The following is a 24,218-nucleotide window of genomic DNA, read 5'->3' on the forward strand; positions in this document are numbered from 1 at the left end:
CCATGCATCTGCCTCCCCTGTGTCCAGATCCTCTGAAAAATACAGAATTTCAGTGGGTAAGCCACCAAAGACACAAGAACACAGAGGCCAGTGGTTGTGGCTCATCGAAAGCAAGCCGTGATAGGAATTTTCTAGAAAGCAAAATACACAGGAGTGATGAGCACTTAAAATGTTGAAAGTTTCTCCCAAGAATCTGCTGTGTCAGTATGACAGAGGTGGACTGATGATTTTCAGTAAAGCCTTGGACAGGCTCAATTGTCAGAGTGAAGCTGGGGAGATACGTGGGGCTAAAGATGGAGGGATTCGCTGGAAGTCAGGGCTTGATACAGTTTTAAGTCTGCTGCTCGCTCCCACTTACATATTCTCTCTCCTGCCAAGATGACGAGCCTGTAGCCATGGCTTACTCCAAAGTGAAGAATGGGGGTGGTCTCATGAAACTGGACAGGCTGTCTGAGAAAGTTCGACTCCGATTTGGCGGCCGGTGGCTTAGATAAAGTTTATTTCAAACAGTCATGCGGGTGGTGGGCTGGAAGGGGGCTCAGGCTGTTCTTTACCCTCTTTCTCTCATCCCCAAGGAGGAATGCCAGGCCGTATGCCCCTCCTACCTTACTCAGGGGCATTTAGCGGGAGATACTTCCATTTAGGCTGTAGTTGAAGAAGCTGCCAGCAGGTTTTTCTTTCTCAAATATGATAAATTAGTAAGGATTACTGAGGAATTGGAGAGAATTAGTGACATGAAAAAAAATAGCAAAAATGAACTGTCTCTCAGAAAAAACAGATAATTTACAGAATAAAAGAGATTAAAGGAAACAAGGAAGAACTTTTGGATCCATACTGAGAAGGGTTTAAGAAGATCTTGTGTTTATTAAATAAGAACTGGGTGATACATGAGAGGATCAAAGAACAAGAAGATCTTTATAGGCTGTAAAAATAGCACCACCCAAACAAAAAAAAAGTGATAGAATAAGTGGGAAATAGTCGAGGAAATCGCTCAGAAGGTCGCCATACAGGGAAGGAGACAGAAAATACAAGAATGATGCAATAATAGTGCATGGAAGACACATCCAAGACTTAGGAAAATCCCAGAAAGAATAGAGGGAAGCAAGCTACCAAGGAAGTAATACAGAGCAATTCCTCAGAGTCGAGGGACCTATACCTTCATAGGAAATGCCCCATGTTTGCAACAGGGCATTTCCGCATTCTGCATCGTGCAATTTCAAAGCACCAACATAAAAGACCCTAAAGCCCCTGGAGAGGAAGAACACGTATGCCACCAGATTGAGGCAGTGATACTGGGTGGCAAAGAACAATCAGGTGATGTGCTCAGAGTTCTGGGGGCAAGTTATTTTTTTAACATTTATTTATTTCTCTTGAGAGAGAGAGAGAGAAAGAGGGAGAAAAAGGGAGAGAGAGAATCCCAAGCAGACTCTGTGCCTTCAGTGGAGAGCCCAGTGAAGGGCTCGAACCCACGAACCATGAGATCATGACCTGAGCTGAAACCAAGAGTCTGACGCTTAACTGACTGAGCCACCCAGATGCCCCTGGGGGAAACTTATTTTTAACCTAAACTCTATACCTAGCCAAATTTTCCACATAAAGGCAGAATCAAATATTTTCAGTCCTGCAAGTATTGATAAAATTGATCTCCATATAGGCCCCCTTGCCTGGAGATTTACAACACTCAGTGGGTGTGTCTCAGCTGAATGAGGGCATAAAACAGGAGGAAAACGTGGTACCCAAGAACAGTGTATATTGACCGTCAGGACGGTGCAGAGATGTCCCCAGGGTTGGGGGGGGGGACATCTGGGCAGTAAGCTAGCAAACTAGGAAAGGTAGGACTCAACACATAAATGTTGACAGTCGTGAATGTTGGCCTAAGTCCCAAAGAGTCTGGGTAATTTCAATATCTAAGTGCTGAACAAGTACAAGTTAAGAATAATGAGTTTAATTGCAGTTTGACAAAAAAGAATAGTTCCTGCATTGCATTGAGTTCCACAAATACAGGAGGCGATGGTTAAGAGGGAGAATGGATTGAGGCCAGACATGGGTGCATCAGTTACTAGCTTGGGTCCATCATTTACTTGTTCTGTTCACCTTTTTTATCCTACTTTTTTTTTTTTAATATAATTTGTTGTCAAGTTAGTTAACATACAGCATATACAGTGTGCTTTTGGTTTCAGGAGTAGAATCCCATGATTCATCGCTTACATACAACACCCAGTGCTCACCCCAACAAGTCCCTCCTCAATGCCAATCTCCTCTGCCACCCCCCCACCCCTCCAACCCTCAGTTTGTTCTCTGTATTTAAGAGACTCTTATGGTTTGCCTCCCTCTCTGTTTGAAACTGTTTTTCCCCCTTCCCTTCTCCCATGGTCTTCTGTTAAGTTTCTCAAATTCCACATAATGCGTGAAAACATATGATATCTGCCTTTCTCTGACTTATTTCACTTAGCATAACACCCTCCTGTTCCATCCACATTGCTGCAAATGGCAGGATTTCATTCTTTCTCATTGCCAAGTAGTTTTCCATTGTATGTATAAACCACGTCTTCTTTATCCACTCATCAGTTGATGGACACTTGGACTCTTTCCATAATTTGGCTATTGATGAAAGCACTGCTATAAACATCAGGGGTACATGTGCCTGGGGATTAAGGATCCCGGGAGCGTGCACATGATCTTCGAGACATGAGGGATTGAAGGCAGGGTGACGGTGTGCGTGAAGTTTGAAGAGAAGTGGATTAAAACGGGACCGCTTTGGGGGCTTCCGGAAATGAACCAACTCACACGCAGTTCCCTTTTCCTCTTCGAGAAACAGGCCAGGTAATGTGCAGTCAGGTGTTTTGCAGGTGCTGAACCCTGAACACCCGTCTTACTTCCCAGCGCTGCGGGTCAGATCGGTGGAAGCTAGAAATAGGAGTTCCGCGGGAAACTGCTCTTAGGTATAATACCGCATCAGGGAAGGAAATGACAGAATGCGAGGAGAGATGTGGAGACACACATAGTAATTAGGTCTGGAAGCCAGGCTGCAGATGCACTGTTCGCTCTTGTGCTGCCGGGGTATCGGCCGCCCTGACTGTGGACCATTTTCTTGGCTGGGTCCCCGGCACTCAGCAATGGGGGCAGCCTGGCTGATGTCTGACACGTGGTGTGGGTTTCTCCTGCTCTTCAGGCTCTGTGCTGCTGAACTTCAAGTCAGCAGGGCATTGAAGGTAAAATATTCCTGGGTCTGTTTTCACTGATCGCTCCTTGCGGGTCACAGGTGTCAGTTAATCTGAGCAAAGGGGCATCTGTGCTTTGCCACTCACCTCACACGTGAGCATCAGTTCGATTGTTGCCTGGTCGCTCCACCTTAATAAGTACGATGCTGTTAAATATTTATTTTCTTTCTACCTAAGCCACAGGGGTGATGTGGAGACCAGCTATCTTAGTAGACGCACAAATACTCTTCAATAATTAAAAACCTAAAATCTCTCAAAATGGAGTCGATTTGCAACCAAGGCTGCATCAAAATCCCACCTGCCACTGTATCTCACCAAGGTGCATTTTGTAATTTTTAAAAATCTCTCTGTATGTTTACTTTATATGTGTATATATATATATGTATATATATATGTATATATATATATATATATATATATATATGAAGTGTGTATATATATTAAGTATGTATACATAAAACCTACAGTTTTTTCTTATTATTTATATATATTGTAAATATGACAAAAATTACCGTAGATACATTTATTTATACATATACATACACATATATGCGTATGTATTTTATATATACCTATAAAAGTTTGCATCTCCTGTGGATAACTAACGTGAAATATCTGAAATCTCTAAAGGCTAATCCCACATGGGTCTACATGTATTTGTTGTGGTGCCCTGTATTGCCAAAGAACTTATTTACATTACAAAGCAGAAAGTATCTTGAAGTATCTTGTAATCCTGGCAGAGCATTTGAATAGTGGGAGTTGTGGGCTCCCAGAGGGCAGCTAATGGGACTTTCAGAGTTCAGAGTTTTCCAGAACTCCTCACCAAGCCTCTTCTAGTAGGTATTCAACAACTTTTTTTTTTCCTTAAGATTTTATTTTTAGGTAATCTCTACACCCAATGTGGGTCTCGAATTTACAACCCCAAGATCAAGAGTCACATAGCAGCATAGCCAGCCAGGAGCCCGTTCAACAAATATTTTTGAGTGACTATTGTAAAAGTATTTATGGGTGCAAATGGTATATCCCATTGGTAACCGGAAGTCATGCTTAGCACGGAGAGAATACAGAGAAATACCAGGTTCTACCCAGAATGAGTGAACCATTAAAAACTTAACCAGTAGCTACCAGAAAGACTTGGTTCAATGCATATTGAGAATCTGTAAGATAAAGTGTCTGCGTCCTCACCTCTGAGTTTCCTAATTCTTTGGAAAGTGGCTTCCTGTACTTTCCACGTTCCTGTTGCAGCGTGAACAGAGGCACGGACAGCATTCCAAGGAATGTCGCAGGCTCACCTCGAGAGCTAGCAGTTCTTTGTGTGTGTAGCTGTAGAGACGAAATCATAAAAACAGATAATTCCTATCCTGTGGTGTCTGTATTCTGAGCATGTGCCCAGGATCCTGCAGGTAGAAACTTGGCAGCAAAGAGAACCCAAGGAAAACCATTAATTATTTTGGTTCAGTAGACTCTAGTGGCCCCTCCTATTTCTGCTTGCTATGCTAATATCTTCAAATAGACGTGATCGCATTGATTTTTCCTGTTGGGCTTCCTAGATGGTGCCTGGGCCCGCATGTGCTCTGCTGTTACAGACGGTGCCTGGGCACACAGGTGCTGTGCCATTACAGAGGTGCTATGCCCATACCGTACCCCAAATGATATCTGCATTTCCCGATGTTTCTGGCTTCAACCTTAGAGCTCCCCTAGAATGGACTGGCAATGTGATAAAGTCAAAACCCCCCTTACAAGATAAGCTTCATTTTAATAATTGATGTAGAAAAGGGAAGTCTGTATACATTTCTCTTTAGAATGAAGAAAATACACACACACACACACACACACACACACACACACACACACATGCACACAGGTACTGTCAGGTCTTAAGCTCAGCTGGTTAGAAGCTTATAATACTCCAGTCCCCTCCATGGCGGAGCCAGTTAGTTGGTTATAGTTGACATGACCCCAAAGAGCCCCCTACACCTTGACAGCCTTCTTGCAAATATGTAGTATTTGTTTTGCACTTAAAGAGTCAACACAGATTGATTTCTGGACTGGAAAACCATCACTGTGCCTACTGTGCCACACCAATTGGTGGTTTAGTAGTAACTTCTTTGGATAAAGAAAACAGTTAAAAATAAGGTGGGGGAATTATAACTACACATCGGTCTCATCCGGGTGCTTTGTATTAGGGATTTAATGTTTAAATAAATGTAACTGGTATCCAAATAATAAGTATACATATATAATACATTACTAATTGGATTCTAAAACCCACAGATACAATCATTAAAGCCCTTTAACCAGAACAGAATCAAGGGAAAATTTTAATCCTCCTCAGAACTGTTTATTACACAGCATACTCTCTCTTCTCAAACCCTTTTTTTATATGCCAAATATTATGTTGAGTAAAATAAGGAAAATGTAATAAAGTGTTGATACGAAGAATTTATAAAATGTAAATATAGAGAATGAGTAATCTATGAAGCAATTTGCTTGCCATTTCTCCCCCCATAAATTATGTTGAAAGTTCATGGTATCTTCTTCTTCTGGAATTAACACCAGGGCCTCCCTGTGGGTGTTAGTAAGATATATAAAGGAATGGAAAAATGATAACAGGAGAATACATCTGAACTTCGCATTATAAAAGCTAAGTAATTTTTGAAAAGGAATTTGCACACCCTGTCTATGGTATATTTAATACAGTCTGATCAAAAAGGCCTGTGTTTGACAAAACATCTTAGCTCATGTATATTTCAAAATATTTAAACCAATTAATGAAGAAAACAACTTAAGCCTACTTTTGTCTGATAAAACTTTTCTCCTTGCCTTTACACTGAGAATTTCATCGGTGCCCTTTGAGGGGCACATACACAAAAAATGAAAATTCAGCTTCAATTCTGAAGAGCTCCGGTCCCTTGCAGCCGAAGCTGGTCTATCTGTCCTGCTTTGCATCTCAACAACAACAACAACAACAACAACAACAACAAAAGATGGGTCAGGAGCGCCCTGTTCGGGCTTCTTTCCATGGAAATATCCATAATTATCCATAGTAATTAGGTCCTGAAACCAGACTCCAGATGTACTGTTCGCGTATTGCACTGATGGGGTATTGAGAAGCAGCTGTCAAGAAATAAAATGACACTCATCGAATTTTGTCCGCCTTGTTGATAGAGAAGAGTATCTGTGTGAATATGAGACTGGCCATTAAAAACTCTGGTAAGTGACTAATTAATAAAGCACCGAGTCGTAGATCACTCTGCATCAGTAGTTAATTAGGACAATAAGATAGTAGTGAGCCTGGCTCCTGGTCCCTTTCACCCTGAACGTGGCTGCCCAAAGCTTCTCTCCAGGCGGAGATGGGGTTCGAAGCAAATTTTAAACAGGAGACCCCTCCTGGGTAAAAATTAACATTCACAGATCACACTTGTTTACAAGTTAATGTCAGAAGACTTTAATTACAAGTCCGAGGTCACATTATGTTGCCCTTCTGCACAAAGATACTACAATTCACGATTCACCCCTGCCAATTTTTTATCTACCAGGTGTCAACTGAAAAGGATTTGGGGTGTCTTGATGGACTGTTTGGGGGAGTCATTCTTTCAGCTTCACTGGGACGTTTATCTGAATAGTTGTGATTACACACGAGTTAATTTTAGAAAGATTCCTACGTGTTCACAGGATCCATGATTGTCACGGCAAGGACCCCACCCTCACCTGATGTAAAAAATCAGGCACCTTCCAGCCTAAATGCCCCTTTTCCCAAAACCACGCTGTGTCGGGGCGCCTGGGTGGCGCAGTCGGTTAAGCGTCCGACTTCAGCCAGGTCACGATCTCGCGGTCCGTGAGTTCGAGCCCCGCGTCAGGCTCTGGGCTGATGGCTCGGAGCCTGGAGCCTGTTTCCGATTCTGTGTCTCCCTCTCTCTCTGCCCCTCCCCCGTTCATGCTCTGTCTCTCTCTGTCCCAAAAATAAATAAAAAACGTTGAAAAAAAAAATTAAAAAAAAAAAAAAAAATTTAAAAAAAAAAAAAAACCACGCTGTGTCCAACCCGAAGACATTTTCTGGAGACCTACAGAAGTGAGGGGATGGGAGGGGCAGGAAATGTCCTGCGGGCCGTACGTGTCTACGGTCTGTGAACTTGGGGGACTTCCCAGCAGGAAGTCAATTGCAGCACAGTGAATAGCACAGGTGGACAGAAAGCATTCCGTACCCTTTTTACTCTCAGAGGCGTTGCTGCCTTCCTGCAAAGCTCAGAACCTGCACCTCCCTCCAAAGGGGGTGACTCCTTTCCCCCCACCACCCATTCAAGAACAGAAATTTCTGTATTTTATTTATTTTTTTTAATTTTTTTACATTTATTTATTTTTGAGAGACAGAGTGAGACAAAGTGAGAGTGGGGGAGGGGCAGAGAGAGAGGGAGACACAGGATCGGAAGCAGGCTCCAGGCTCTGAGCCGTCAGCACAGAGCCCCACGCGGGGCTCGAACCCACAGATTGTGAGATGATGACCTGAGCCGAAGTTGGACGCTCAACCAGCCGACCCCCCCCAGGCGCCCCATGAGATTTCTGTATTTTAAATCTGCAGTCTTAAGGGCTCTGCTGAGGACCAAACCTTGGCATGCACTCCTCAAGACCCTACATTGGCCCCAAATCTACCAGGCCTGCCCCTAACCATCCAGTGCTAGATCTTGTCTTAGAAACGTCTGGGGAGTGTTTGAACTCTTCTGTTCCCTGGGCCCATCCCCTCAGGTCCCAGTTCAGTAGTCTGGAGGGGGCCCCAAAAAATCAATACTGTTAAAAAGGCTTCCAAGTGAACGCCATGTGTGTCCTCCCAAGGTTGGGAAGCACCGAACCGAACTCTTACATAGGTGTGCACCGAAGCAGTGAAGGGAACCTAGACTTGCTTCCCCAGAATCCTCCTAGAAGCATAGCAAAAGCAGCAAAAGCATTCCTGGCCACCCATATGTAAAAAGTCTGCCCTCTGTAGGAAAGATGGGCTTTTATATGCCCCTTGGTGTCTGAGCCTTGGCCACCTAGAGCTGAGATCAGTCACTCTGCAGCAGCCCACAGGTGGAAGCCTGACCTATAGGCCCAGGCAACCCGTGGCAGCCAGTACGATGCCCGCGTGCGGTGGCCGGCACAGCCACCTGCTGGACCCAGCTGCCGATGTTCCTGCTGAGGCCCCATCAGCATGGTCAGCATCTGGCTGCACCCTCGGCCTGCACCTTTGTTGTTGCAATCGTGTTTGCTTAGTAAGGCAGGGAGAGATAAGGAATCCATAGTTCGGTCCCCAGGGCTTCAGTATGGTGCCTAAGTTGAAGCCCCCTAGCAACCAAGATATGTGTCCGTGGCTCAACCAGTACGTGTGTGGACCATCCGCACCAACGTTGCCAGAGAACTTGTTAAAAATGCAGAACTTCGGGGCCTCCCCCACACCTGAGCCAGGACCTAGATTTTAATCAGAAGATGCGTGCCAGTGGTGTTTGGAGAACCACTGAAATCCATGGCTGGTTCGTTTGGAGCAGCTCTTTACCTAGCCTGAGATAAACCGAAAGCAGATGATGAGGACACTCTCCAGGCCACCACTAAGTTTACCTGGTGTGTTTCACTAGTATGTGTACCATCTTAGACAAGTGTGTTTTCGCTCAGAGTTCTGAGTTTTGCCATAGGACGCCGTCCACTCTGGTGCAGACGCAGAAGCACTGGTCGCTGCAAAGAAAACATAGAAGTGGTCCGTCCTATGAACGTGAAGATAGCAGACTTCTCATTGCCCGTTACTTCCCGTTACTGCTGTCTCGTTACTTTACTCGTGCCTGCCTGTCACGAAAGGAAATGAGCAAAAGAAGCCTGGCTTTCTAACAGCTTGAGAAGAAATGCTCGTGGTAAGAGAGAAAATACTAGAAAGAATGAGGGACACCTGCTATTCTAAGGGACATGATCACATGGGCACCGTAAATGCTACTTCCTGACTTGTGATTTTTGACTTTTAAGATACGCTTGGTGGAAAGTATTTGAGCCCAAACAGAATACAGTATCCATTTGGTAAAAGGTGTGGTGCGGTCTCATAATTAAGTTGCATTGGAAAATGCGTCATCAAGTTGCAGGAATAAATTCTGTGTTTTGTACCTGGTCAGAGACTGTATGAGCATTCACGTTATTTGTGACAGCAAAGTTACCATAACGGATGAAAATCTAGGATTCATGGAATACATGAAACAGAAGGGCATTTTCTAAAGGTTTCCAAAACAGACTTTTTGTAGAATCACTTTATATCATCAGATGGCCTGTTGCATTGAACTTATTAGGCTCCAATGCAGATTTTGTCATTGAATATACATGAATAGTCTCCTTCCAAATGTCAGTCTGAAATATGGCTGGTAGCCTGTCTAGGAAGTGTGTTCATATATCTTAACATTTACAACAACGTGGGATAAGATGTCTAACTAATTCAATGAATTGATGATCATTTGCAAATGAAATTTAGTGCAGGGACTTGACTCAAGATACATAGGAAATATTTTGGGGTCTCTTAAATACTAAAATTAGTGAATTAGCATAGGAGTGGGGAGGAGATTTTGGAATTTTGAGTTGAGTCCAAAGCAAAAACCAAGAATTAAACAAGTCTTTATTATGGTAAAGTATTCCTTAGATCTGAGATGCTATATTTGCATCTTTGAGCAATTTACTTAGCACACATGTATGAAATAATATTAGCCAAAGTGGCTTTTTTTATTCTTAAAAGTGCTTTTATGTTGATATCATTTTTCTCTCTTGAGATTAATAATGACAAATATCAAGGGCTAGAAGTTTTAAGAGGTTCAAAGTCTACAGAATAACTGTTCCGGGGCCATAAACTGTCACAGAGCACAGGCTACCTACCTGCATGGGCCGTGCTGCCTGGCCACGTTGCTTAGTGACGCCAATGTATCAGCAGGGATCAAACCGCTGATATCGGAGTATTCAGCGGGAGGAGTTCAGTGGGAATTTGCGAGGGGAAAATCTGCTACTATTCCAAAAACCACAGTTCTCTTTGGAAGTTCTGTTTTGGGGTGCCTGGGTAGCTCGGTTGGTTAAGCGTCTGACTCTTGATTGCATCTCAGGTCCCGATCTCACAATTTGTGAGTTGGAGCCCCGTGTCGGACTCTGTGCTGTCAGCATGGAGCCTGCTTGGGATTCTCTTTCCCCCGACCCCTCTCTCTGCCCCTACCCTGCCCTCTCTCTCTCTCCCTCCCTCCCTCTCTCTTTCTTTCTCAAAATAAATAAACTTAAAAAAAAGTTCTATTTTGCACTTCAAAGATACAGTTTTACTAATAAACATCGATGTTGAACTGGATTCACAATTTTCAAGAAACCTGAATTCCTAGATTTTACTTTGGCCTTTTCTTCCTCTGAATACCGTTGTTTAGATCAGGAATGAAACTGCCTGTCTCTGCCACCTGTTCACAAATACTGAGTCAGCTTGCTCTGGCCAACGGACTGCTGTATCATTTGGGTCCTTATTTTTGCCTGTGAGCATTTGAAAAAAATTTTATTTTATTTTATTTTAATTTTTTTAATGTTTATTTCTGAGACAGAGCATGAGTGGGGGAGGGGCAGAGAGAGAGGGAGACACAGAATCCGAAGCAGGCTCTAGGCTCTGAACTCTCAGCACAGAGCCCGACTCGGGGCTCGAACTCACAAACTGTGAGATCGTGACCTGAGCCCAAGTCGGTAGCTCAACCGACTGAGCCACCTAGGCGCCCCTGAAAAAAATTTTTAAATGTTTATTTATTTTTGAGAGACAGAGAGAGTGCGTGCACTAGAGGGGGGAGGGGCAGAGAGAGAGGGAGACACAGAATCCGACCGAAGCAGGCTCTAGGCTCTGAGCTGTCAGCACAGAGCCCGACGCAGGGCTCGAACTCATGTGAGATCATGACCTAAGCTGAAGTCAGACGCCTAACCGACTGAGCCACCCAGGTGCCCCCTTTGCCAGTGAGCATTTGAAACTGGCTCCCAGATTTGGAAAGAACAGATAATGGCAGGCAGTATGTCCTTCAGAACCTAATATTAATATTTCCAGATAAAAACATGCAAACACTTATTTCTTTGCAAAAGCGAGTGAATTCATGCTAAATTAGAGGGTCATAACTTACATATTATAGAACTAAAAGAATGTAAACGGGTCCCAATTAAAACCAGAATGTATTTGTTTCATTCTGTCTGGTAAAGTAATTGGTATAATGTGGTAGTAAATTATATTATTAGAAGAAAGCAAGAAATGATAAATTGAATGTTAACAACTTATTAGGCATTTCTTTCTTTCTTTTGAATATGCCTGTCTCCTCTCTCTCTCTTTATCTAAAACAGGGGGGCTCTCACTGTCATCTCTGCAGTAGAATCATGAGGTGAGAGGGTGCCCATTAAGAGAGGCACACAGCCTCTCCTTGCTCAATAGACCAAGTCCTCATCTTTCGGGGCTATGTCCAAGAATCAGCCTTCCAAAGAGTTCCCTGGATGATTTTTGGGAAAGTAAATGAAGATTTGAGAATTAATCATGTTCTAAGGAACAAAAATTCAAAGGCTGTATGTGTGTGCGTGTGTGTGTTACACATGTATATACATATATATGTATGTATTATATATACGTGTACACATACATACATATATATGTAAATTTGAGCCGAATCTCAATCAGAGATTGTGCTGCTCTCATGAGCTCATTAAGTGTGATCTTCCACTGAATATTCCAAATCCCTTTGATATAAATGTGGCTATTGTGATTGTGAAATTTTGAGTTAAAAAGGAAATCTGTTCAGTTCTTACAACCGATTGTAGTCTGAACTCATGAAGAGTCCATACGCTGTGTTTCTTTTTAAAGACAATATGGATTAAATAGGTACTGATAAAATCACTTCTATAAATACCATGAAATGAATTTCTTAAAGAGGGGCCTTTGCTCTTGCGGCTGGTTCCCTCTGTCTGGGAACCACGTGGATCTCCCTCCATCATGGCTTTCTCTGGCCTTCGGAAGTTTTCCGCTGAAATGGCAAATAAGCAAAAAGAACTTTCTTGACCACCTTATCAAAACAGCATGCACCACACTTTGTCTGCTGTCCCCTTACCCTGCTTTACTTTTCTTGAGTACCTTTATCCCTATGTTGAATGAATCAATCTGTTAGTTAATAGGGACTAGCCTGCTACATGTAAACGACAGATATAAAACTTAACATGTAGACATTTATTTGCACATCAGTCTAAAAACAATAACTTTCATATTGCTGGTCAAATGAAAACAGTGCCTGCTGGACTCTGACCCAATGAAACTGTGGCGTGGAGGAATGTGACAAGCCCTTTCTGCTCCGTGATTATTTCCCCGTGCTGCTGGCTTCCTCCTGGACTAGCAGAGTGTTGTTATCTGTAAATTTGCAGATTTAATTGATGCTATATCTCTTTCTAAAAAGTATTGCGCATTTCCTTGGTCATTTCAGTCCTTCCCTTTTTGACTTCATTCATCCCTGCAATCTTTGCAATTACCCATTAAAAGCCGTGCTAAGGGTAGGCTTTAAGATTCTTGCTCCTTGCCTAGGACCCTTGGTCATTAATGTCTGAATCGTGGTTCTATAAAAATTTCCTCATGCCCAGTAAATGCTGGCCCTCACATCCTGTCCCCACTCAGATCATCAGGACTTTTTGTGGTTCCCTTGTTGGGTGTTTTTAGAGACTTAGAATCAAGAACATGATTAAGTTATAACTCTAAATCTACGAGTGATGGATGGCTTTCATTTAGCTATATAACATTTGGATATAATGACTGTTTCCTTGATTTTTACACTTGTAAGTCTTTGGCAATATTAAGAAAGCCTCCAGAAGAAGGAAGAATTGACAGCAGGAACTCAAGGCGTATCATACTTAAATATATTCCTGGAAAATATGAACATGAGATAATATTCAGTGTGATGTTGGCATTTGATAAATCAGATGCAATGAAGCTAATTATGCAAAACAGTTATTTTGAACCTATCATTCATCTGAACGCTATCTAAATCAGAGTTGATTTAATTACTAGCAAAGGGAAAGGTAAGGAACTAACTTTCTCTATTCCTTCCCTTTCCTCAAAACATTCAGTAATTTTTATTAACACTGAATTCATAGAATTCTGAGCACTGCCTCAATCATTCAGAAATGCTCTGTTTTGTTTATGTAAATTTAAAACAGCCCTGTGTACAATATACTAATAAAGCGTGTATTTATCTGCCAGCAATTTCGAAACTTTGGAATGGGCTTTTTCTCAAATATACTCGATGAGAATATTAAAATCCTGGGGGTTACATGATCCTGAAGAAGCAGTGCAGAGTCACTGAGCATTGAAGATCTTGTCTCTAAAGTGGCCACCGGTGACTGCCTTGGACGGCCACACAGAGATAGAGCTGCCCGCAGACACTGCTGAAATCAAGGAATTCCAAAATCCCGTTGCTTAGAGTGGAGTGGAGAGCTCCCAAGTTCGGGCTGTCCAGAGGCCGCTGACAGTTAAATCCCAGCATGGCGTGTGGGTATCGGCTTTGAAGGTTTAGCCGAAGGGTCTTGCCAAAAGTCCGCTCTCCGCCTCATTCGGTTCTTGTGTGTGTGCTCCGCTCACCGCCATGAGATAGCCGTCTCTCCTTGCTGCCCTGCATCCTTCATTGTCCCCCGGTGTCCTCCACCCCATCTGCCCCAGTGGAGATGATGCTTCTGGGATTCTGACCGTACCTCAGGTGCAATGTTGGCTCTCGGTCAACATCGTCTTTTCCGTGTGTCAGCCGAACCTCTTAGCCCTCGCAGAATGCACTGTCCTCGGGTCCGCAAAGGTTCCCTGGTCCACAGCACTGTTTCAAAGCGACACCTCCTCCCATACGGTGCGAGGAAATGACACAAATAAGGATTTACAAATACTACAAGGCGAGCGATGCGCAGACTCCGTTTACAAATTCAACCAGTTAGTGACAGCCACTTGTACCGTTTTTTAGAGGAAGGTAGACTAAATGAGGTGCTTCAGTTTGGAGGGTAAGAGTAAAAGGAAATGTGACTTGAAAACCTGTTTCTTTACAATCTGCTTCTCTTAGAGATGTAGGCTGTTGTAAGTCCAGACATTTCCGTTCATTCATTGTCCGGGAAGAAACTGCTGATGAGAACGAATTCTGGCTCACTTTTCAGGAACAGCATCAGGATGGCTTGCCATCATGGTTTATTTGTTTGCTCATCATTTTACATAATAATTTCTGTTGCAGAATTTAAGGTGCAAGGACTATGGGATAAGAAGAGGTTTTGAGGTTCGACTTGTCTGCCTGATTCCTTTAGTAAGGAAGCCAGCCACATTCGTTAGGCTGAGAAAAATGATGTTTCGCTGGCCCTGTTCAGGGTGGATTTATCTCAGAATCATTATCATCCTTATAGGGAGATCAGGTTTGGGAGCAAAGCAAGGCAGCTGGGTGATGCCGATAAGCTGATTAGCTTGACATATTGCTGCCATTTCATGCTATTCATTTGATTTTCTGCAGATTTCACCATTTCTGTGCAAAAAACAAATTCAAATATGTCTTTGATAAAACAAGTTCTGTCTGAATGTTGGTTGGGTCCTAATGTCTCCTGTTCGCTTATTTCAGCTGGGTCCCGGGCCTCGTACAGCAGCCAGCACGGCCACCTGGGCCCGGAACTGCGGGCCCTGCAGTCCCCAGAGCACCACATAGACCCCATCTATGAGGACCGTGTCTATCAGAAGCCCCCTATGAGGAGTCTCAGCCAGAGCCAGGGGGACCCTCTGCCATCAGCACACACGGGCACGTACCGCACGAGCACAGGTGTGTATTCAGGCCCCCCTGGGTGGTCTGTGCGTAATAGGCGGTGGGGGGGGGGAGGTCCTGCTCGGGAGCTCATCAAAGGTGTGTGTGTGTGTGCGCGCGCACACACCTTCTCATCCTCTCTCCCCACCAGCATTATGACCTGCTTCTACCATTAATGTCTGTGATGATAATGAGAGAAACCAAATACGATTCATTTAGCTACCTGAGTCTCTTTTAAATGAAAGAAGTTTAATGGGGGGTTGTAAGCTTATTTTGTCCAATAGGCGATCTGAAAGAAAACTAATTTTTTGTGTGCCATCGTTAACATATTTGATGAATTTAAGTACTCCAAGAAAGCATAGTCATTATGCAGGACAGAAAAGGCATATACCTAATGCTGGTAAGTGTTCTTTAATGATACAGGCTACCTATCTGGCAAGCTGGGGGGAAACCTATTTAGGAAAATGTCGCATTATTTTGTAAGGCAAAGTGAGACTTTGCTTCATAAGCACTATCAGGTTCAGTCATGTGAAATTATCGTGTAAAGGTCAGATATTGACAAATTGCACATGAGTCAATCAACCCTAGAGCTCTCCTGGACTAAATACATATTTTGAATTGAACACGACCACAGGCTGCGCAAAGAAAGGCAAGCATTTTCCAGAGCATGTAGCCATTTGCAAAATAACTGGCTAAATGCCATGCTTAAATGTGCTGGAGAGCATTCATCTAACAATAAAATTGATACAATTAAGATACTGAGAACTGCCCTTGTTACAAAGCTTCACATTGCTAAGGAAACTTAGAAAATAGTATGCCACTGGTTTGCGTACAGCCACTGATACACGCTGCACTTGAACCAAGGCTGAGGCGTGGGAAGACCGAAGCTCTGGTCCAGAACTTGGCACACAGGGGCCTGCACCTTCAGACTATTGTAACTTCCAGTTACCCTGAAGTAGAGCATAGCAATTTTGTTAACTGCATTATGATACTAAATTACACGTTTTGAAATCCAGGCAAGTGAAGTTGCTTTTATGGTTGATTACTGATATTTACATTTCAGTATTTCACTGCACCGTAAGAAGAATGGCACAAAATACTCTTTCTTTTATTTTTGACATCGTAAATGCCATCCACCGTTAATAATTCATATCTTGGTTCAGATGAAAAGGAATACCCATTTATTCTTCTGTCGGAGTTCTTCATTGTCAGCCTGCTAGAACCACTCCTGTGTGAGGCTGGGCTCTTTTAACCATTAGTTGGTTGCATAATAGTAACTAAGGCAATTTTATTTCCATGCACCCCTTACAAAAGGCAAGGATTACCACCGCAGTGATGTTCAATATGTAATTTGCATAAAAACTGACAACAAAGGGGATTATATGCTGATTCTCTGTCCTGCATTCCTGTGCTCTTCGAATTATCTTTTGTTAATAAACTTCTGGGGGCTTCATAAAAATTTACCTACAATAAGAAAACAATACTTCATTCTACTGTGTCGGATCAAAGGGGAAGATGTTCACACTTAAAACAAAACAAAACTAGTATTTTCTCTAAACTAGGGGTCTGAAAACTCTCGCTCATGGGCCACATTCAGCTGGCCACCCATTTGATTAGTGCTCCTGAGCTAAAAATCATTATTACATTTTAAATGGTTTATGGTCAAATGATGGATAATATTTTCTGATACGTGGCAGTTCTATGAAATCCAAATTTCAGTGTCTATAAATAAAGTTACTGGAACACAGCCATGCCTATATGTTCCCATATCATTTCTAGCTGCTTCCATGCTGTAGCAGCTGACTTGAGTAGTTGTGGTGGAGACCATCTGGTTGGTAAAGCTGACAATATTTACCTTCTGGCCCTTGGTAGAAAAGTTGGCTGACCCCTGCTCTAAGCCATCAGTGGAGCACTGTGCCGAATGAACGAACAAGGGTGTCATCCTCCTTAGGAGGGAAGCCAGCAGTGTCCTCTAAATGCATCAAGGAGAAAAACCTGTTTGCCTGGGTGTTCTCAGTAACAGTAATCTCTGCCCTGGCAGAGAGCTGCTGAGGTTGTGACGTCCAGATGTCCGAGACCCCAACCCAGCCTGCCCTTTTGAGCTTGAGGCACTTTTGAGGAAATCTGCTGATTTATGCAACAATATTGACATTTCCAGGAGTGCATGGATGGTCTCTTGGGGTGACAGGTGGGGAGAAGCCACCTCTCTCCAGCTCCTAAGTAGAAAGCCACAGGCTCTATCTTCCCTGCACCTGCTCGGGTCACTCCCTGTTTCTACACTTAATTCATTTCATTTCAAATCCTTATACTTTCTTAGCTAACCCTGCAACCCCAGGAACTGTCTCTATTAGAACCCACATGTTTGGGAAAATGCCTTTAATATGGGTGTATGCCCTTTACTTATAAATTGTATACATAGTATACAATATCATTAAATAATATCTAGTAAAAGTCAGGATTACAAATTAATATAAAGAAACATTCTAAGATTGTTTTTTCATATCCAGGAGGTTATTTTTTTTTGAAAGTTTATTTATTTTGAGGGAGAGGGAGAGAGAAAAATCCCAAGCAGGCTCCGCTCTGTCAGCTCAGAGCCCGACGCAGGGCTGGATCCCATGAACCTTGAGATCATGATCTGAGCTGAGATCAAGAGTCCGGACGTTCAACCTAGTGAGCCACCCAGGCACCCCCAGGAGGTCGTTTTTCAAATCCTGTGTTGCACACACCCCATACTGGAGACTTCTGATGCAGAACTTTGAGAGGTTTCCAGGGCCAGAGCAAATACCCCAATTTCTTGGGACGGTCTTCTAGGGCCTTTTAGACCCGAAGTATTCAGGGGCCACTGACTTTTGGCTCCCATTGTGGCTAAGGTGGTTTGAGCAACCTATCTTGGGTCTCAGCCCTTGGGTAGCAGGGCACTGACTGGTGTTCCTTCAGTTTGACCCCTAAAGCATTTCCAGAGGACACATCAAGGAGGTGGGTCACGGGAATTGAGGGGCACTTGTTCTAGTCAACACTTAGGAATGAAGACAAATGTACTTGCCTAAAAAACCAGGGAATTACTAGATGGCGCTATAGTAAGAGCAGGTGAGTCCGAATGACAGAAGCATGTAGCAGGTCACTGCTTTCAGAGATCATTCTAAATTCTCTGAACATATTCACAAATCCTCAGAACCACCGCATGAAGGAGGTACTGTTACGATGCTCATTTTACAGGATACTGAGGCACAGAGATGTTGAGTCACCTTCCCAAGGTCCCACAGGTTGTATCGAGCCAGTCTTTAAACCTTTGCGCCCAGGCAGTCTTGCTCTGGAACCTGGCTCTTAACGTTCATCTTGATTGAAACTGTATTTGTAGGGGCTCCGTTGGTTAAGCGCCCAACTCTTGATTTCGGCCCAGGGCATGATCTCAGGGTTCGTGAGTTCAGGCTCCACGTGGAGCTCTCTGCTGTCAGCACAGAGCCGTTTTGGATCCTCTGTCCCCCCTCTTTCTGCCCCTCCCTCGCTTTCTCTCTGTCTCTCTGTCTCTCTCTCTCTCTCTCAAAAATAAATAAACATTAAAAGAATAAAAAAGAAACTCCATCCTTCTCTCTGCGTGCCTTCTCCAGGTCTCTTTGACTGCCATAATAACCACTCACCCCTGTTATTTACTCTGAAGACTGATTTATTTCTCTATTTTTAATGTTTATTTTTGAGAGAGAGAGAGAGAGTGCAATCAAGGGAGTGGCGGGGTGGGGGGCACAGAATCCAAAGCAGGCTGTAGTCTCCAGGCTCTGAGCTGTCAGCACAGACCCCAATGCGGCACCCAAAACCACAAACTATGAGATCATGATCTGAGCCAAAGTCAGACGCTTAACCTACTGGGCCACCTAGGCCACCCCCTTTTTTTGTAACGTTTGAAGGCTGACTTAAATCTCCACTGGAGACACCAACTCCGATGGGGACCTCTCTCTACCTTTGGGTAGGCAAAGAGGTCCTCAAGGCCTTCCCAAACCACAAAGCTACCTAACCCTTCTGTGAGAGAGCCTACACACATGTATTTGTGTACATTTATGAACAGGTTAGGGGGTCAGGGTGCTAACGTCCTACTTCTCACCTCCCTTCTGCTCCAGACTGTGGAAGGTGAAACTTATACAAACAAGGTTCACTACTCAACACTGGAAATCAGTGGGATGTTACTCAGCTGGTGGATACTCTTGTCAGGGCTGTGCCAGGAAGCACGGTGTGAAGAGGGTCTTGTGCCCCTGCCCCCGCACGCTCAATGGGCCCCGGCCATTGTAAGACAAGAACCGCAGACCTTTGCCCCACCCGGTTCCGGCATAAGGGAGCAGGTTCTGAGGACGGCCCGCTGGCCTCCCTGGCCCCAGACGTGCTCTTGGTAGGAAGGCAGACAGAAAGTAGAGCAGCACGCCCTCATGCCTGAGGACGGGATTGAGATAGAAGCCAGCAGTGTGGCCCCAGAGATCTCGCCGCCTAAGAGAAGGCAAAGGGTCACTTCCTGAATCAGCACTGGTGTCTGCTGAACGGAAAGCATCCTCTTGCCAGACGTGACAGCCACTCATTCCTTGTAGAGCCAAGAAATGAGAGGGGCCACCATCGATGTTCTCTCCCTGTGCAGGGAGGCGGAATGGTGTGATCTGCGGCCGAAAAGGCAGGCCAGTGAGTCTGATGGCAGCGCGAATATCCCCACCTGCTTTTACAGGACATCAACCCAGTGTCTGAAGCTTTACTTCTTGCGTGATGAAAATTTAAAGAGGCACACTTTTAACTTGGATGTCTGTTTAAATAAAACATACCTTTCATCTGGGATAAGGCTTGTCAAAACCAGAGCTTATATAATAAGAAGTACAGCCAGGCAGGGACGATGCGATCTTCATGGATTTGCTTATGATAAAGTCTATTAAGCAGAAACTAAGTAGCACGAATTTTTATTTCAAACTCAAACATACCAGTAACTGTCAACTTAGGAGTCATTTGATTAACACAAATGCTTGACTCTGACACTCCCCCCTATCCCGGCCCTCCAAATGCATCTTTCTAAACTAATGAAAATGGCCAATGTCTGCCGTGATGAATGTCGCATGAATTTACTTTGGGATAAATGCGTTTCTCAGTGAGTGGAGAAAACAAGCTTTCTGTGATGAATGTGTCAGCTTGTAATAAAAAATGAGTTATCATAGGTATGTTGCGAGGAGAAAAATCCGCTAACTATCTCTATGAGGTTGACAAATCCTAAAACATAAAAAGAAAAAAAGAACGGGATGAAAATATTTGCACGTGTGGAGAAAGTACTTTGAAAGAACTTAAAATTCTCCACAATAATGGCCACTGCTCAATAAAGGTTAGAGGCATATTCACCTTCATATTCATACAACTTTATTACTTTTATTTACTTTACAACTTTATTACTATTATTCACTAATAGGTAAATAACATCTTCAACTAAAATCATCATTGGAGTCCACAAAAACGTGGCATATTAGCAGTTTATTACTTCTTAAATGCTGTTACTTCAAACTGTAAAAGTGATTGCTTTCCATTAGAGCAAGTCAAATTAGATCCTTCATAACATCTTGGTTATTTTTTTTTTAAGTCTAGGAAGTCAGGGGCACGTTATTACCCTATTGGAAAATTTTAATGAACCTGGTGATGAATATCCTCTAAAAATGGAGAAGGGCTTCCAGAAGCTTACCTATATCAAACCACCTAAAGAGATGTGAATAAAAAGTGTAACTGAGCTCAGCTGAGGGAAGGCAGAGTGTTGGCTAGTAGGAACAGTTTTTTGGTAAAATCCAGAAACATCAACATCCGCACCATAATAATGATTCTATTACTAGCAAAACCCCTGCATTAATGCCCCTCCCCACAAAGGCAGTAATACCTGAAGTTAAAAGATTATGTTCATGATGAGCCCCGAGTAATGTATAGCATCGTTGAATCGCTGTTTTGTACACCTGAAACCAACATAACATTCAGTGCGAACTGTACTGGAATTAAAATGGGGGTGGGGGGGAAGATTACATTAAATTTACCCAGGAATATTTTCCCATTGAGTTTAGCACGGATCAGCCTGTGTAGAGTGCAGAAAATGGGAAGGCCTTTACAGTTGAGTTCTAGATAATAATACTGCTGGGAATATAGCAGATTGAGTGCTAAAAGCTCTTTGTCCCTAAAATAACAGAGTCGAATTCTCTTTAAGAGAGTTCATGGCCACGTTCTTGGACCTGATGGCACCTAAGCTATCTTTATTTTCTGAGATTGCACAGGGAATAGTATTTAATTATTGTGTTCCTATTTTGTATTTAATAAGGGTAGGTATAGTTTATGTTTTCATATTTCTGTAAATGCAAATATACAGAAAAGCAAAGAGAATTAAAAAAAACAAAAATAAAGGTTTTTCTTCTTTTGTTGAACCGCACTTTTTATTCCCCCTGCAACCAAATCTCTTCATGTGCCAGATTCTTATATTTTATTCTGTTTTTTTTGTTTTGTTTTGTTTTGTTTTGTTTTTTATGGTCAGTAAGTAACGGATGTGACCATCTATCATCATCCAAGTAGAATGTCTGGCTGATGAAAAAGGATCCCTCCTCCCCCATTCCGAGCAAATATTACACATAAAACATCTCTCCCCCTTTTGTACAGTAGACCTTTATTTGTGTAGCTCTGAAGAAAACAGGTAATTTCGTGAACAGTGTAGAAGTCGGGTGAAGTATCAAGTCAGCTGCTGAAGAGGCTGCTTTTAAAATCTCCCCAAAGGTACCAGCGACATGGCTCGCTGAGCTCTGAGAGCTCATTGAGGGGAGAAGGGGCCGTTTGCGGAGCAGGTGAGGAGAGAGGGGAGTGTTGGACACGCTGACGGGGAGCCTTCCACTTCAGATGTTTGCCCTGGAAGGTTCCATTGAATAGAGCCCTCCTGCAAGGCGGGTGACGTGGTCCACCGAGCTCTAAAGCTCAAATAAGAGAAAAATGTGCGATGGGACAGAAATGCAGGCAACGTGTTAAAGGAGAAAGTCTTTAAGGGTGTGACCAGTGTCCGCTGATCCACACTAATGGGGGGCCATGGTTTGCATGTGCCACGCTGAGGTCTGAACAGGTAGGGCACAAAGGGGGAATTTAATTTGTGATGCCGAAGTCATTTTTCCATGTCGTGCTTAAAGAAATACAAGGCATCGCGTTGTTACACTACTGATGGCTAGTTTGAGATCTATTTGAGCCTCACACGTTTTCTTCAAGACAGACGGTTGCATGACCCACACTTTCAGAGAGTGTATTTTTCTCCCCGTCTGTATTCCATGTTGCATTATTTTCTTTGCACTGATTAGTCTCTTTTTTTTCTCATTTCGGCAGTACCAGCTTGAATTCTCATTTTATACTTTGAAATTCCCATCAGGCATCCTATTTATTCTGACCTAAAAGTTTAAACTGTGGATTCAGGAAACTTCTGAAATGTCATTTATCAAATGCCACACATGCGATTATGATTTTCTAATAAGATCTCTCTGGAAGTTGTTCACCCATCTTAGATTTCAGAGTCTACCCTCTTTTTTTCGAATTATAGTGGTATTAGTGATTAAACTAAGACTCAAAACACTTTGAGTGGTGCCTGGGTGATTCAGTCGGTTAAGTGTCCAACTTCAGCTCAGGTCATGATCTCATGGTTTGTGAGTTCGAGTCCCGCATCGAGCTCTACGCTGCCAGTGCAGAAGCCTGTTTCCGATTCTGTGTCTCCCTCTCTCTTTGCCCCTTCCCTGCTCACACTCTATCTTCAAAAGAAATAAACATTAAAAAAAAAACTTTGAAATAAAATTAAGGTAACTATGAGTATCCCTATTCTTTGATTTTTATAGACATGAACAAAGTTAGGTTTTTTTTCTATGTGAAGAATTTTTCCCTATATTTTTCTGCATATCTCAATAAATTCAATTTGAGGGGAAATGATCTAAATTAACACACGAACTTTTACCAATTTTTACTATAATATTCATGTTAATTCCTATTGTAAACCTGTCTATCCTCTATGCCTTTAGTAGACATTTCCCTTCATTTTAAGCCTCTCATAAATTGTCTTACCATGAAGCTAATTCAGTAACACACATTTTGAAGTTTAAAACCTGGTCCAGTTGCAGCGGTGGTTGTAAGAATAAACTCTGGAGGCAGCGTGCGAGGACTTGATCCCTTCACTGCTAGATACCAGGCAGATCCAGGCAAGTTACGTAATCTCTCTGTGCCTCAGTTTCCCATCTGTAACGTGAGAGTGATGTGTTCAGTCTCTTATAGGGTCTTAGCAGAGAGAAAGCCCTTGCGGGAGCTCTGGAGCCTGATACCCAGTGGCAAGTGTCTCCCCCTCCCCACCCCCCCAGTGCAGTGGGTACAATTTCCTTGTCGAGCATCAGTTGATTTCAACATTGTTAATGGTAGACATAGCAATAACTCACTTGTTTCACAGTTCCTACATATGGGATGTTTAATACCCTTCATGTCTTTAAAGCAAATAATGATCCCATGAGGCCATCTTGTTTTCTTCATGCCACAGTCGGGAAGGTGGAGCTTAACAAGCTCAGTAACTCACTCGTCTCATACCCAGAATTGGCCAGGAGGCCTGGATAGGAACCCACTTGTCTAACTTAAGAGGCCAGGCTCTGAATGAATTCCCTGCCCCTGACCCCAAACAGGCCAAAGTGAAGCACAAATACGAGCCTGACGATATTCCTACATCTGCCTCTGCCTTCTCTTCCTCCTGGAACACTGGAGCTATTCCTGTTTCTGCTTAATTAACTGCATTTCACACCCTGTTTTCACCTTTGAAGCCAGTGTCCTTACAGTCTTTGCTGCTGCAAGTGTTTTTTTTTTTTTTTTTTTTTTTTTTTTTTTTAAACCCTCTCATGATATTGTCTTTCAATTTAAAGTCCCTGGAGAGTTTTTGGCATGGTTAGGTCGCTCACCTTACTGTTACTGCTTTTTTAACAAGTATGTTTTTGTTTTTGTTTTTTTAGATTTCTGTATGATTTCCTGATCTGTGCCATGTTGTCCTTCTTTCCTGTTAATCATTGTACTTACTCCATTAGTTATTAACACTTTGGAATAGAAAAGGATATATTTTCTGCTATTAGTAACCATTTTCAGCAAGCTTGAATGTAGATACTACTTTCCTGAAGGGGGAAAAAATGAATGTATCTGAAAAATGTCAGGTGTATTTAGTTTTCTGCTT

At 43.0% G+C, this 24,218-nt stretch overlaps 1 protein-coding gene across 4 annotated transcripts in view; it reads left to right on the forward strand.

Annotated features, from left to right (window-relative positions):
- Positions 1-24,218, forward strand: part of CTNND2 (catenin delta 2) — a 925,778-nt gene that overhangs the window by 541,257 nt on the left and 360,303 nt on the right. For 3 of the 4 annotated variants that reach the window (XM_042953082.1, XM_042953076.1, XM_042953088.1), the window contains one exon: positions 14,834-15,028. In XM_042953082.1, the coding sequence (XP_042809016.1) occupies positions 14,834-15,028 (195 nt within the window). Of the gene's footprint in view, positions 1-6,056; positions 6,435-14,833; positions 15,029-24,218 lie in introns of all 4 variants that reach the window. The other variant, XM_042953092.1, reaches the window with a different exon arrangement.

This window comes from Panthera leo, chromosome A1, assembly GCF_018350215.1.
Source record: "Panthera leo isolate Ple1 chromosome A1, P.leo_Ple1_pat1.1, whole genome shotgun sequence".
Lineage (NCBI taxonomy): Eukaryota > Metazoa > Chordata > Mammalia > Carnivora > Felidae > Panthera > Panthera leo.